The sequence below is a fragment of the Oncorhynchus tshawytscha genome, linkage group LG10, assembly GCF_018296145.1.
Source record: "Oncorhynchus tshawytscha isolate Ot180627B linkage group LG10, Otsh_v2.0, whole genome shotgun sequence".
Lineage (NCBI taxonomy): Eukaryota > Metazoa > Chordata > Actinopteri > Salmoniformes > Salmonidae > Oncorhynchus > Oncorhynchus tshawytscha.
The window spans coordinates 47,448,837-47,464,359 of NC_056438.1; the positions used below are offsets into that span (position 1 = coordinate 47,448,837).

Below are 15,523 nucleotides of genomic sequence, written 5' to 3' on the forward strand. Positions count from 1 at the left end.
CCCAATGTTAGGGCGGAGACATCATCATCTCGTCATTATATACAGATTTCTGTTTATTTTTTTGCATGGCCCGATGCCCCGGTTGGGTGAAGATTTCGCTTAATGAACACTATAATGGTCTAAAATAATTCAACTCCACTCACTCGGGACAAAAGGCCATGAAAAACGAACTCTCCCTTTGCGGTGTAGAGAACGAACCACAGTCTAGCAACCAATGATTTATTTGTACACACTAGACCTGGCACCCCCCCACCATTTAAAACAATATTTTGAAAGCCATAGAAATGCATTTATTAATGTACAGACACCTTTAATGCATACTTTTAAATTATATTATGTGAGCTAAACAAAAAAATATATAAAAACCTTAATGTATAGTTTGTATAGATTACTAATGTTACGGTCCCCACTACAACAAATAAATAATTTAATATATTTAATTTGGTCTTTAAACATTTAATTGATGCAAGAATTCCATTAATTCCTTTGGGGGACTGCTTCTACTGGGGAGTGCCAATATATGGCATTAACAATCCAGGGTTTATACACATTACTGGTGGCAACGAACTGGATGAGGCTAAATAGTTTATTCTCTACTCAGGCAAATACATTTTCAGGACACTACACTAGCTAGATTACTACACACATGCAAAGATGTGTATTTATTCTGGGTGATAAGTATCATGCATAAGAAATGCACACAAAATAATGTACCAATTATCTTTTATTCATTTCTCTCATACATTGCCAGCATATTTTATGCAGTCAAACAACCAGGTGGTCATTTACATCCATCCCTTAATCTTTACTACTAAAACACTGGTTTAGCAAAGATAATTACATTTTATCCAGTAAGCGTGAGCCTAGATCCAATTTCCATCAACTTGAGGACAGGACAATGTCAGATCAACTAAGTATGAAGATGACCTCATCTTACTTTTGCTGATCCATATTCAACTAACTGTGGACCAGATGACAATACCAAAGCCTCAAGAAAAGGCAGGGCAAATCAAGAGAGACAAAATTGAGATAAAGTAGATGAGGACTAGACAGCAAACTGAAGATGCAAAAAATAGGACTGCTTATTATCATTATGTACCACTAGTTTCTACTATTGAGTTGTTCTTTTGCCATGAGAATTATATCCGGTTTCATATCTGGTGCTTAGACTTTTGTTGAACTTCTTCCCAGTCCAACCAAGGCATTTGGTCGTACTACCAAAACAGAACATTTTCAAAGCAAACATAACATTTCTTTCAATATACTAAATTAAAGTGGAAATTGTATAGTTCATATTACACAAAAATTATAATAAAGTGGCAAATAAGACTTCCAAAAAGGACAACTGAAAACAGAAACAAAGCTCATGATTCCACAAGATGGTCAACTTGCCTGAGAGATTGACAGAACACATTACCTTATTATTTCAGAAAACCCACTACTGGAATGCAGCTTATGGCTTTTGTGTGCTGTAAAGTGTTCACCTTTATCATTTAAGGCACAAGGAAGGAATGACTTGATAGAGCTTGCCAAAAGTAACCAGCAAGACAAATAATATAGAAAAGGCCAAATAAAATAAGACAAATTAAGAACAAAAAGTCACAAAAAGTGCAAGATAGTGGCTCATCCTCCTTGGCCTAGCTTTGTGCAGCTTAAGAAGACTGAGAATGTTGAGTGAAGGATAATGGGATGTCACAGAGCAGAGACAAGAGGTGTTTCTTGGTTGGCCAGATACTGAGTGGAATGGATGGGTTGGACATGTCATCCTACATGCCCATCCGAATGCTCTGAATGATCTGGAAGATAGCTGTGGAGAGAAATTGAAATGTTAAGAAAATAAATCACTGGAGTTCATGGTCAAAGAATCTCTTGAATGACACTGGAAAACCCTGACCTGGAAAAAAAGTGTTTTAATGAGTTTTAATTCACTGATGACAGCAGTCGTTATTGAAGCTCAGAACACAGCTGGGAACTGACCAGAATGTTCTGCCAGAATTGTCTACTTCACCCATTTTCTTATGTTTTTCTAATTTGCCAGTGTGACTATATCCCTCCTTTCCTGCAAGGTATTAATTTAGATTTCCAAGGTGACTAATGTAATTGCGCAATTATGTTCTGATGGAATCTCTGAAAGGGTTGCCAAACCCACTGACTACTAAAAGCTTGGATTGGACAAACAGTGGGAGGTAGTAAAGCAAAATGTCAAACCAGACCACACAGAAACAGAACAAACAGATTATCTGACCCAGGATAAAAAGAGAAACAGTCTTCAACAGTTAGCTGGAAGATGGTGTCACCTTTTTGGTCAGTCTTACTCTTAGCAGAGGGGGCAGAGCTGAGGGATGGTCCGACAGTGAAAAGCGGGCCCTCCGATGCTCTCCCTCCGCTGAGACTGACCATCAGATGCTGGCACAGTCAGTCCAGTAAAATAAAGAAAGCACATTATTTCAATGTAAGCACACTCAGCTGTGCCTCACAAGTAATACCACAAATGATCCTATACCTCAAGTTGAAATACAATTTTTTTAATTATTTGAGAAGAAGAATTCAAGCATAGCCAATAATGTATTGGGCATATAGCTGCGAACAACCTCATCGCTACATAACTGTTTTTAATAGGTTACTGTTACATAGGCTTATGTGTTTAAGTCATGTGTTCATTTTTTTTTTTTTTTTTTTTAAATCTGAGCGGTAGATCTCTGCCTTCATTTTGACTCAGAAAGTTATCTCAGAAAGGTTTGGGGACTACAAGGATCAGATAGGTAAGCAATATGGTTTCATCTGGCCTTATGACAAGCTCAGTAAAATGTTGGATACACCCATCCAATCCTTTTAAATCAACAAATGTGTCTAGGGCATGGGATGGGCAAATGGCGGCTCACGGTGCAATTTCAAATTCGGTTGTGCATCAGCAGTTTCTCTCTTGTTAAGTCAGTCACTGATAAGTCAGTCAATTAGCCCATGTCAGCTACATTTTTTTGAGATTGCCAAGTTAGTTTTGAACCAGCTATCTATACTTGTTATCGTGGTCGAATTACTGGCAGGTCCTCATTGATTTTGTTAGTCAGTCTCACTCAGATATCATATTAAAAACATATCTCCACCCTATGGCAAAATGTGTAGAATTGCAGCATAGATTATTTAAAACTTAAATTCTCTACACCCCAAATTCCTCTCCGCTGTCAAGAGAGGGGAGCCATTCAAATGTTTTGCTTGCAATGTGGGACAGGGGGAGAATATGGGGATCAATTTCAGAGCTGTTCAATGTCACTGGCAAATTAGTAAAAGTCAACACAACTCACCTGATCCGCACACAACAAAGATGAAGAGCGCCAACAGCCAGGGTCCCACGGCTACCTTATCATCCTGAGGGTTTCTCTGTGGAACCAAATACAGTACACGTCATGCTATCGTGTCAAAAGTAATCATTACAAAAAAGTTTTGAAACTGCAGTAAAAGTGCAGTAACTGCAGTCGACTGCGGTATTTTGGACGTAGTAACTGCAGTTGTGCTACACTGTAACTGTTACACTACAAAATGACAGTATTAAAAATATATATTTGCAGCATACTGCTGTTAAACTGCACTTTGACTGCAGTCACTCTACTGTATCATATTGGTCAAACATGCATACCTCTAAAAACCGTAATCAGAAACATACAGCGGTTTAAATAAAAATGTAACTCAACTTGGCATGATGTAAAAATGTACTTTCATGGATACTATTAGGGTTACAGCTGACCAAAGATTGACAGCATGAGCTGTTGGCACCTGGGCTAGAAACATTGATATGTGAATATAAAAATAAAAAGCTAGCAAACAATCAGACAATTAAGCGTTTGCCTTTGACTAATTTACGCAGCGTTAACATATTCCTTAACTCGTTCGCAAACCGAAATATTTTTTTTTTAAATAGTTTAAAAAATGTTACCGTGGATTTGGATACGTTGCCTCTTTGCGTGATATTCTTGCTGTGTTTTTCGTTGGCCATACGAATCCTCTGTTTGGCGACCATCTTCCAAATAAGTAGGTTATTAATTATTTTTTACAATAAGTTGGGAATGTGAGTGATATGGTTAATATGCCTCACTTATGTACTGCTGGCTCTAGTCTAGAGTGTTCACTTTTTAAAAAGGAAGAATAATAGCAGCGCAAATGTCTACGTATACAAATCTTAACCCCGCCCACACAGGAAAACCGCATTTCGAACTTGCAATGTTTATTTGGTATATCTTTCCGCCGCCCACTGTGTGGCAATATAGTTCTTCCCACTTCGATCATTCTATAGTAGCATTTACAATACTGCCTTTGCTCGTGCAGTTTCGGTCCTTGTGTTTATGTATAATTCCTATTTCCTTGACCAAGTTCACAATCCTAGTTCTTCAACTATTTCGACCTTGATGTAGTAAAAGCAAACCTAATGCACTTGACTTGGATGGTATTTGGCATTTTATTAGGATCCCATTAGCTGTTGCAAAAGCAGCAGCTACTCTTTCCGGGGACACATAAAACATTACATAATAAAGAACATTATTAGACAAGAACAACTCAAGGACAGAACTACATCAACTAATAAACAAGGCACACGTAGCCTACAAATCAATACCAATACATACACACAAACTATCTAGGTCAAATAGGGGAGAGGTGTTGTGCCTTGAGGTGTTGCTTAATCTGTTTTTTGAAACCAGGTTTGCTGTTCTTTTGAGCAATGCATTGACAATTACATTTTAATTTCAGATTTCAGTACTGTCTTTATTCTTGTATAGGGGGGGATGTAAGGCAGGTTAATGATCCCCAAACCAATAGTGATCAGAATGTACAAATATACTGAACAACAATATAAAGTGTTGGTTCCATGTCTCATGAGCTGAAATCAAATATCCCAGAATTTGTCCACACTGTAAGAATATTTTGAGGATAAATACACAACGCAGAGGACGTGAGGTCAATAGAATACTAATGATCAATGGAAATAGTGTTTTTTCTGGAATATCAATGGGTCAGAGACATGTGAGTAATTTCAGAACAGGACTCATAGCTACATGGCAAGTTCTCATTGGTCCAAATTGTTTATACATTGAACCTGAAATAGGATACTTGTTATTTGGCCACTGGCTCAGTTTTATTGCAAGGAATTGTAATTGGTCAACCACAGGCTATGGCTGGGTTATAAAACTACATCCTGTTCCTTTGTTCTGTGGAGAGAGTCACTGAGGACAGGGGAGCATGAACATCTCCTGCCCTGCATGGTTTGTTCTCTTTGAATAAACCTATTTTCCTCCCCCTGATTTGCTTTGGTGTCTGTGTTATTGAAGAATAACATTAACTGCTAACAACACCCACAAAAAGCTAATTTCTCTCAAATTGTGCGCACAAATTTGTCTACATCCCTGTTCGTGAACATTTCTTCTTCTGCCAAGATCATCCAACCACCTGACAGGTGTGGCATATCTAGAAGCTGATTAAACAGCATGATCGTTACACAGGTGCATCTTGTGCTCAGGATAATAAAAGCACACTCTAAAATATGCAGTTTTGTCACACAACACAATGCCTCAGACGTCTCAATTTTTGAGGGAGCGTGCAATTGGCATGCTGACTGCAGGATTGTCCACCAGAGCTGTTTTTTAATGTTATTTTTTTATTTCACCTTTATTTAACCAGGTAGGCAAGTTGAGAACAAGTACTCATTTACAATTGCGACCTGGTAAAGATAAAGCAAAGCAGTTCGACACATACAACAACACAGAGTTACATATGGAGTAAAACAAACATACAGTCAATAATACAGTAGAAAAATGAGTCTATATACAATGTGAGCAAATGAGGTGAGATAAGGGAGGTAAAGGCAAAAAAAGGCCATGGTGGCGAAGTAAATACAATATAGCAAGTAAAACATGGGAAGAATGTGTAAAGTAGAGATAAAAATATTGGTGTGCAAAGGAGCTAAATAAATACAGTAGGGGAAGAGGTAGTTGTTTGGGCTAAATTATAGATGGGCAATGTATAGGTGCAGTAATCTGTGAGCTGCTCTGACAGCTGGTGCTTAAAGCTAGTGAGGGAGATAAGTGTTTCCAGTTTCAGAGATTTTTGTAGTTCGTTCCAGGTCTGGGGAACGGGCGGGCCAGTCCATAGCATCAATGCCTTCCTCTTGCAGGAACTGCTGACACACTCCAGCCACATGAGGTCTAGTATTGTCTTGCATCTAGCATTGACTTGCAATCGCACCGGCATATGGTCTCACAAGGGGTCTCGTGAATGCTAGTTGCCGCACCTATTTCCAGTAATTCCTGTAATTCCTGTCCTAGAGAGGAAATTCTTGTTTAGGTTCCACCTTGAAGACTGACGCTGGCTGCTAATACATATTCGGTCTTTCGGGGTGGGAACGTTGTGGTGATTTCCACATGTAGCAGAGAAATAACAAATAGGGCACTCACTGACAGCTGTCACTGTAATTAGCTAGCATGCTAATCCTAGCCAGCTAATGAAAGTTATGTGAGCACCATTTAGGTACTGTAAGGTGTCAGGTGAAAGTAATTACAATTATTATAAAATAATAATTCAAAAATGATTTTTTTAAGAAGACTACACACCCTACTTAGAAATAGTGCTGACATAACATTGACAGGTCAGTGCAGTATTTCTCCACCATTTCTGTACCAGTGACTGGCAAGACATGGTCCTTTTTTTTAACCAGCTTATGTTTAAAACAATATGTAAAAACCCCACTGGAGATACAACTCACCAATATTACTGTTCCTCTGCTCCAGCCTTGTTGTTTGCCTCCCTGTTGTGCCTTCAGGAGGTATTCACACCCCTTGACTTTGTCCACATTTTGTTGTTACAGCCTGAATTTAAAATGGATTCAATTGAGATTTTGTGTCACTGGCCTACACACAATACCCCATAATGTCAAAGTGGAATTATGTTTTTAGAATTTTTAACAACTTTAAACATTTTAAGCTGAGATGTCTTGAGTCAATAAGTACTCAAACCCTTTTTTTGGCAAGCCTAAATAAATTCAGGAGTAAAATGCATGTTTTGGAATATGTTCTTCCCCTACAGGCTTCCTACTTTTCACTCTGTCAATTAGGTTAGTATTGTGGAGTAACTACAAGGTTATTGATCCATCCTCAGTTTTCTCCTGTCACAGCCATTGAACTCTATAACTGTTTCTAAGTCACCATTGGCCTCATAGTGAAATCCTTGAGTGGTTTACACTCCCGCAACTGAGTTAGGAAGGACGCTGTTACGTATACGCCGGAAGTCAGAAAGCATGTGCAGGAGGTGAGTTTAATACAGTACAGCTACAAACATGGGAAGCAAAGTAAATGTGTGAGATAATTAAAAATATCTATGGACTGATGAACACAGAGGGCTAAATAAAGGGGAAGTAATCAGGGAAATGATGAAGACAAGGTGTGCCTAATGATGAGGCGCAGGTGTGTGTAATTATGGGTTACCAGAACTGGTGGTTAATAAACTGGCGACGTTGAGCACCGACGCGGTAGTAGACGGCTAAACTCAGCAAAAAAAAGTAATGTCCCCTTTTCAGGACCCTGTCTTTCAAAGATAATTCGTAAAAATCCAAATAACTTCACAGATCTTCATTGTGAAGGGTTTGAACACTGTTTCCCATGCTTGTTCAATGAACCATAAACAATTAATGAACATGCACCTGTGGAACGGATGTTAAGACACAAACAGCTTATAGACGGTAGGCAATTAAGGTCACAGTTATGAAAACTTAGGACACTAAAGAGGCCTTTCTACTGACTCTGAAAAACACCAAAAGAAAGACGCCCAGGGTCCCTGCTCATCTGCGTGAACGTGCCTTAGGCATGCTGCAAGGAAGCATGAGGACTACAGATGTGGCCAGGGCAATACATTGCAATGTCCATACTGTGAGACACCTGAGACAGCACTACAGAGAGACAGTATGGACAGCTGATCATTCTCGCAGTGGCAGACCATGTGTAACAACACCTGCACAGGATCGGTACATCCAAACATCACACCTGCGGAACAGGTACAGGATGGCAACAACAACAACTGCCCGAGTTACACCAGGAACGCAAAATCCCAACATCAGTGCTCAGACTGTTCGCAATAGGCTGAGAGAGGCTGGACTGAGGGCTTGTAGGCTTGTTATAAGGCAGGTCCTCACCATACATCACCGGCAACAACGTTGCCTATGGCCACAAAACCACCGTCGCTGGACCAGACAGGACTGTCAAAAAGTGCTCTTCACTGACGAGTCATGGTTTTGTCTCACCAGAAGTGATGGTCGGATTCACGTTTATTGTTGAAGGAATGAGCGTTACACCGAGGCCTGTACTCTGGAGCGGGATCAATTTGGAGGTGGAGGGTTCATCATGGTCTGGGGTGGTGTGTCACAGCAGTATTTTTTATTTAAATTTTATTTTTTTATTTCACCTTTATTTAACCAGGTAGGCTAGTTGAGAACAAGTTCTCATTTGCAACTGCGACCTGGCCAAGATAAAGCGTAGCAATTCGACACATACAACAACATAGAGTTACACATGGAATAAACAAAACATACAGTCAATAATACAGTAGAACAAAAGAAAACAAAAAGTCTATATACAGTGAGTGCAAATGAGGTAAGTTAAGGAAATAAATAGGCCATGGTGGCAAAGTAATTACAATATAGCAATTAAACACTGGAATGGTAGATCGGCAGAAGATGAATGTGCAGGTAAAGATACTGTGGTGCAAAGGAGCAAAATAAATAAATACCAGTATGGGAATGAGGTAGATGGGCTGTTTACAGATAGGCTAAGTACAGGTGCAGTGATCTGTAAACTGCTCTGACAGCTGGTGCTTAAAGCCCCCCTTTGTTCAGGGACACATTATTCCATGTCTGTTAGTCATGTCTGTTAGTCACACGTCTGTGGAACTTGTTCAGTTTATGTTTATGTCTCAGTTGTTGAATCTTGTAATGTTCATACAAATATTTACACATGTTAAGTTTGCTGAAAATTAACGCAGTTGACAGTGAGGACGTTTTTTGTTGCTGTTGCTGAGTTTATATCTTTGTAGTGACTGGGTGTATTGTTACACCATCCAAAGTGTAATTATTAACTTTCTATTCTCAAAGAGATGTTCAATGTCTGTTTTTTATTTTTCTACCAATAGGTGACCTTCTTTGTGAGACATTGGAAAATCTCACCGTTGAATCTGTGTTTGAAATGCGCTGCTCGACTGAGGGACCTTACAGATACTTGTTTGTGTGGTGTACACAGAGGAGGTCGTTCAAATATCATGCTAAACTATTATTGCACACAAAGTCCATGCAACTTATTATGCAACTTGTTAAGCACATTTTTTACTCCTGAATTTATTTAGGCTTGCCATAACGAAGGGGTTGACTACTTATTGACTTAAGTCATTTCCGCTTTTAATTTATTCATTAATTTGCAAAAGTTTTGAAAAACATGATTCCACTTTGACATTATGGGGTATTGTGTGTTGGCAAGTGACACAAAGTCTCAATTTAATCCATTTTAAATTCAGTCTGTAATACAACAAAATACGAAATACGAAAAAGTCAATGGATGTGAATACTTTCTGAAGGCACTATAGAACCTAAAATGGTTCTTTGGAGAACCCTTTGAAGAAAACCCTTTTGGGATTTGAGGTAGAACCCTTTTGGGTTTCAGGTAGAACCCTTTTGGGTATCAGAACCCTTTCCACAGTGGGTTCTACATGGGACCCATAAGGGTTCTACCCAAAACACAAAAGCTTTTTTACCTGGAACCAAAAAGGGTTATCCTATGGGGACAGCTGAAGAACCCATTAGGAACATTTCTTTCTAAGAGTGTACTACAGTGCTCCAGACTAACGTTTTCCACTGGTGTCACTGGTGCAGGTAACTTTTCAGTTGGTCTGACCCAAATCATGAGGAATCATCTTATAAAGTAATTCATTCTTTATTAAGAAGTATAATAAATAGGCTACCAAGGTATTCAACAATTAAGTTGTTTCATTTAACACGTCCAAGCAGAAATGTGTGATTGAAGATATTTTAATGTGCGACCTAATTCAATGATTGTTGGGTTGACAATTAGACTACAGTTGCTATATTTTACTGTCCAAATAGGACTCCAGATTTTTTTGTTCAATGGAGATGAATTAAGTTCAACTTTATGTCCACCAACTATATTGGGGAAAGTGGAAACTCAAAACACTAACTAGATCACCAAATCTATAAATATAATATCCACTGCTAGTAGCCATGTATTCATACAATAGTAAATAGAATGTCCTAAGAAAAACATTGCAGTTGTAGCCAACTACATATGAGACCTACACTCTTATAAAAAAGGTGCTATCTAGAACCTAAAAGGATTTTTCGGCTGTCCCCATAGGAGAACCATAGGAGAACCCTTTGAAGAACCCTTTTGAGTTCCATGTAGAAACCTTTGCACAGATGGTTTTACATGGAACTCAAGAGTTCTAAATGGAACCAAAAATGGTTCTACCTGGAACCAGAAAGGGTTCTCTTATGGAGACAGTCGAAGAACCCTTTTGGAACCCTTTATTCAAAGAGTGTATAGGCCTATGCCCTTGCAATGGCCTGTGCGCATTTCAAGCGCACCCAGGGCTGGCTTAATGCAGGGGCCTACCGGGGCTGAAGCCACTCGGCCCAGGCCCATGGGGGGACCACAAGAAGAAAATGACAAAAAAAATGCGTAATAATAAAGGAAATGTATACTGTATATATTTTTACTGCAACCACCAACCACAGGAGGACTCAGAAGCCCACTCTTAATGAGTTTAGACAGGCTGCTGCTCTGCTCATTCTCAGATCCGGATAGAAGAGAAGGTAGAGGGCCCACGTGGGGGGAGGTGGTGGTGCATGATAAATAAATGTGACTGGTCAATTGTGTGTGTCAGGGGCTGAGCCCAAGAGGCAAAAAAAAAAAAAAAAAAAAGTAACTTAATATTTTTATTATACACATTTTTGATCCAACCACAGGAGGCCGCTCTCAATGTTCAAAATACACCAGAGAGCATAATTTAACCAAAGAAGATTTATAAGTTTATTTAAAAAAAATGTATTACGTTTTTATCACAAGCACATACAGGTATCTGCCAAAATAAAGGAAACACCAACACACCCACTCCACTGAATAGCAGGCTAGTGATTGCTTTGCAACGCTGTGTAATGTTTATGTCCAATGGCCGATGAGCACCGATACGTTTTTTTGCCAGTAGATTGTCGACTTGATTTATGACGACTGCTTGACTAGCTATAGTTTTTAAGAGATGATGTTAACATGATCGGTCCAATCAAAACTACGGTAGATATAACGTGATTTGACGTAATTTAATCACTGGCCAATGACCTTGAGCCTTGGCTTGCCACTTCTAATGTAAATCTATGGCAGCACCCAAAAGGGGCTTGAACTTTCTAGCTCTCCCTGGAGTTTTTGCAGTGATGTAGTGCCCCCATGAGTGGCAGAACACTGAGCCAATCATGGCGCAGCTAGAGATTACTTTACGCTCTGTATTTTCTGTCTGCTGTCCCTCCACCTGCATTTTGGAGCTGCCTTACTCAAGAAAGTAAAAAAGAGACCATGTTTGATTGTGGCTTTATTAACTCAATTATACAATTTTGTACATTGTTTCCAAACTGATATGTGACACATATTAATGCCAAAATAACATGCAAAACAGGCAACCACAAATGTTTTTTTATTTTATCTGCTAAACATGTTGGCCTCTGCCCTGAATGATGGGTCGCCACTGCATACAGTGCAATTTCAACAGTGTTTTTGGTCAAGTTAACTAATCATTGTATTTTGTAGAATTTATATAACAACATTACAAACTTGTTTAGCATTATCTAGTCAAATTGTTGCATGATTCCGCTATTTTCCTCCGTTTGCATCAGTTTCAATTGGGGACATTTATTCTGAAGGCGAGCCGCCGATTACACTATTGTTGCTCACGACACACAGGTGGACAAATCGAAGGAGAAATGGCGAAGAGGTGGCTACCCTTTTCGCTCCTGTTTCTAGTTCTCTCACTGTACTGTGCTGTGTCGGCTGATAACAGCGGCCTTAAGAAAATGAAGATGCAGTTTGCAACAGGACCACTTCTTAAATTCCAAATCTGGTAAGTCAAGCGAGGACAACAATACACTTTGAGTAGACATATTGTCTTGTTGTTCAGCTAGCATCAGCTACTTGCCCGTATGACGTTAGCTGTGCAGAGCTAGTTAAATCCTGTTAGCTAATTCTGCTCAGGAAATTGGGTGGGTGCAGTCAAAGAATCCTTACAGTATCCATGTAACACCGTATTTTGGTTAGCTAGCAACATCCACATGTTTATGTAACTAAATTACAACCGTGTTTTGTCTGTTGTTAATGATTCTGTAGTTGCGAGGTTGAAAGAAAAACAACATACTATTCTAGCTACTTCCGCTGTCAAATAGCTAATTTTGCGATTTGCGTCCCCATGTGGTCACTACCGGTTGGATTAATATCTACCTTGTCAAAAGAATGGGATTAACTCAGACCAAGGGATGTGTTTGGAATGTGAAATGCCTTTTTAAGTATTTTAATAATGCATTTGGACAGTAGATGAACCGTGTGCCATACAGCAATGGAAGGTCACCTCATGCTTTGCAGGCAGCATACAATGCATGGAAGTCACAACAAGGGATCAAAGATAACCTTGGACTCTTTGATGTTTAGGGTTGTTTGGCTGTGGCCAAGTGTATATAGCCTTGCCTCTAAAGACTGTTTTTTCCCCAGCGTGTGTCACTGCCTGTTCTCTTCTGGCCCTGTTTGTCTATCACTCTCCTTCTCTCACCCAGCATCTCCTGAGGGTACAAGCGGGTGTTTGAGGAGTACATGCAGGTCTTGTACCAGCGTTACCCAGACATCCGCATTGAGGGGGAGAACTACCTTCCTCTACCCCTCTACCGGTAAATTACACTGTTTGCCACCATACTGCGTAAACACTTGACACGTGTTGCAATGTATTCTCCCCTGTGGTTGTTACCAACAAGTTGCCCTCCTTTGGACTCAGAGGTTTTTGCTTTTTTGGACACTTGTAACTGCCATTGCCTGCAATCTAAAGCAAAAAATGGTCTTGTATGATAACAGATAAAGTAAACGCTAAATATGTACGTGTATCAAATAAATGATAGTGGTGCAGCCTGTCCACAAGGTGACGCAGCGCCCCTCATACATTCTTTGGGTAGAACCTTTGACGTGCGTATACTCTACCGTCTCTCTGGAAGTTGACGTTATTCTCTTGTTTGCTGTCCTCAGCCACGTTGCTTCCTTCCTGTCCATGTTCAAGCTGGCACTGATCGGACTGATCATTATCGGCAAGGACCCCTTCGCCCTCTGCGGTATGCAAGCCCCAGGCATATGGGTCTGGGGTCAGGAGAATAAGGTGAGACTCTCTCTTATGTTTAAAATTTGACATAACACTTGGTGTTAGCATCACAGGCATACCTGCTTTAATGGAAATTAAAGGGTAGATGTTGACAAGAATCGTCAGTACCTCAAGAGACAGACCTTACCCATGGGATGTCATTAATGACTCATTTGGGAGAGTGAGGAGATAATGCAGTCTTTGTTTGTGTGTATTGTCAACCTGGATCTCCAAGGTAACATAAGTCCATGGTGCTGAAGTAGAGGGCACACAATATTCAAATCCCCTCCTTGTATATCCTGAACACACTGTGGGCCAATAAAAATGGACCTGTTATGTAAGCATTAATACGGCAGCATTCCTCTCTGTTCCTCTGCTATAACATGTCGGTGTTTTTCCCTGGGCTGGGTACACAGACAGAAGGGCTATGGAACTTTGCACCCTTGTCCTTGGCAGAACGGATGTGCATATTGACCAATTAAATATTCTAACTTGAAGTTCAACTTTTGCTTGTAATTGATTGATTGATGGGGATATTGCATTTCTCTTTCTGTCTCTTTCAGATTTATGCCTGCATGATGGTATTCTTTTTCAGCAACATGATTGAAAACCAGTGTATGTCAACAGGAGCTTTTGAAATCACATTAAACGGTAAGGCTCACTTTGCCTTTGCGTAAGTATGCACAAATCCTTTACGGACCCTGCACAGTCAGAGGAGTGTTGAGAGTTGATGTGTTTGTACCTCCCTGGGCAGATGTGCCAGTGTGGTCCAAGCTGGAGTCGGGTCACCTGCCCTCCATGCAGCAGCTGGTCCAGATCCTGGAGAACGAGATGAAGATGAACGTACCCATGGACCACCGCTCTTAACCCTGCCTTTACGCCCCTCTCGGATGGAGCCAAAGACCCCTCCACGTACGCAACCCCCCCCACATCTTCTATTCACATGACCATAGTTGTCAAATTAGATTACTCAACTCATTTTTTTGACTTTTTCAATTTATTTATGCGCTTGATGCACTCACTTTCTTTTCCTCTGCAGGTTTGAGGTGGGTTTCTCAATGGACTGTGAGGTGATGTTTATGAAGGTCTGCGCTGAAGGCAGGAAGACTGCTAGCTCAGACTGGATGTCCCCATCGCTTCTCACCACGTCCCTACGAGATGCCCCTCCCCTAATGCTGGACTGGGATCCACGGCGACCGTGATGGCCATTTTCTCTACTATTACTACTGCAGATCATTCATCCTGGTGCAATAAACGTTCAGCTTTGGCTCTTGCGCTCACAAGGATCAATTCAAGCTCACCAATGTTGACTTTCATGTGGATGGTCAAATTAATATTGAGGTCTTTAGTTAGCCACACAGAATCGATATGTTTTTATTTTGACCCATTATGTGTAGTTTAACCATTTGTTAGTCTTAATTTAACCTAGTTACATGTAGAACATCTTACATAGTCTGATCATGAGCATTTGAATAACGTTTAACATTTAAATGTCTGAATTCTGTTAATTTTTGAATCTTTGCATAGCTGGAAGTGGAGCTAAGACGATGAATAAATGTCTAATGGTGAAAGAGCTGTGTGAGCGCTGTCTGTTTGCTAGGACAAGATGAGCTGATTTGTTGTTGGTATGAGAACAAGTAAATACTTTTCTAAAGTGACTAGACGAATGAGGGCATGACAACCACACCAGCCACATTTCAAAGGTTAGGTACATGTAGAAATCCAGGAGGGTACTATTTTAGTAAGAAACAGGCCTACAGTTTCATACATTTAAAAGACATGTAAATAAAGTTAAAGAAAACAGGAGACAACTGCTAAGCAAATGTAAAAATGTATTGATACACTAAGTAGAGACCATCTGGCTTCTCATTATCCACCTTGATAAGGTTTACATGATTTTTGGAATCAGTGGTTAGGGTTAAGTAGATCACCAGGTTAAATCCTTATCTAGTCAAGCTTCTACGAACATCCTTGTATAAAGGGCCCTGCAAATTAGGCAGAGACGTCAAGTAAATTCCTAGAAACTCATGGAAAGCAAAACTTAACGGATCTCTTTAATAAGAGACTTCCGTTAGAGATAGCGTTTCACAACTGAAGCTACTGT

The 15,523-nt window shown here is 40.0% G+C and overlaps 1 protein-coding gene and 1 pseudogene across 2 annotated transcripts; one reads left to right on the forward strand and one right to left on the reverse strand.

Moving 5' to 3' along the window:
* Window positions 1-706: 706 nt before the first annotated feature.
* On the reverse strand, window positions 707-4,180 carry LOC112260335 (stress-associated endoplasmic reticulum protein 1). The gene is made up of 3 exons (XM_024435365.1): window positions 3,932-4,180; window positions 3,303-3,378; window positions 707-1,807 (listed from the first exon to the last, which is right to left on the reverse strand). Exons 1-3 carry the CDS (start codon window positions 4,013-4,015, stop codon window positions 1,767-1,769), a joined length of 201 nt encoding a protein of 66 aa, XP_024291133.1. The 5' UTR covers window positions 4,016-4,180; the 3' UTR covers window positions 707-1,766.
* A 7,810-nt stretch (window positions 4,181-11,990) lies between these two features.
* On the forward strand, window positions 11,991-14,990 carry LOC112260336 (annotated as a pseudogene). The gene is made up of 6 exons (XR_002955007.2): window positions 11,991-12,147; window positions 12,851-12,961; window positions 13,311-13,437; window positions 13,983-14,070; window positions 14,174-14,331; window positions 14,459-14,990. The product of XR_002955007.2 is annotated as a thioredoxin reductase-like selenoprotein T1a (transcript).
* Window positions 14,991-15,523: the final 533 nt, after the last annotated feature.

Coding starts and splice junctions, on each gene's coding strand:
- LOC112260335 (XM_024435365.1), bottom strand. CDS start 4,015: ATGGTCGCCAAACAGAGGATTCGTATGGCCAACGAAAAACACAGCAAG. Junction 3,379..3,931: donor GCAACGTATCCAAATCCACG/GTAACATTTTTT, acceptor TTGGTTCCACAG/AGAAACCCTCAGGATGATAA. Junction 1,808..3,302: donor CTTTGTTGTGTGCGGATCAG/GTGAGTTGTGTT, acceptor TTCTCTCCACAG/CTATCTTCCAGATCATTCAG.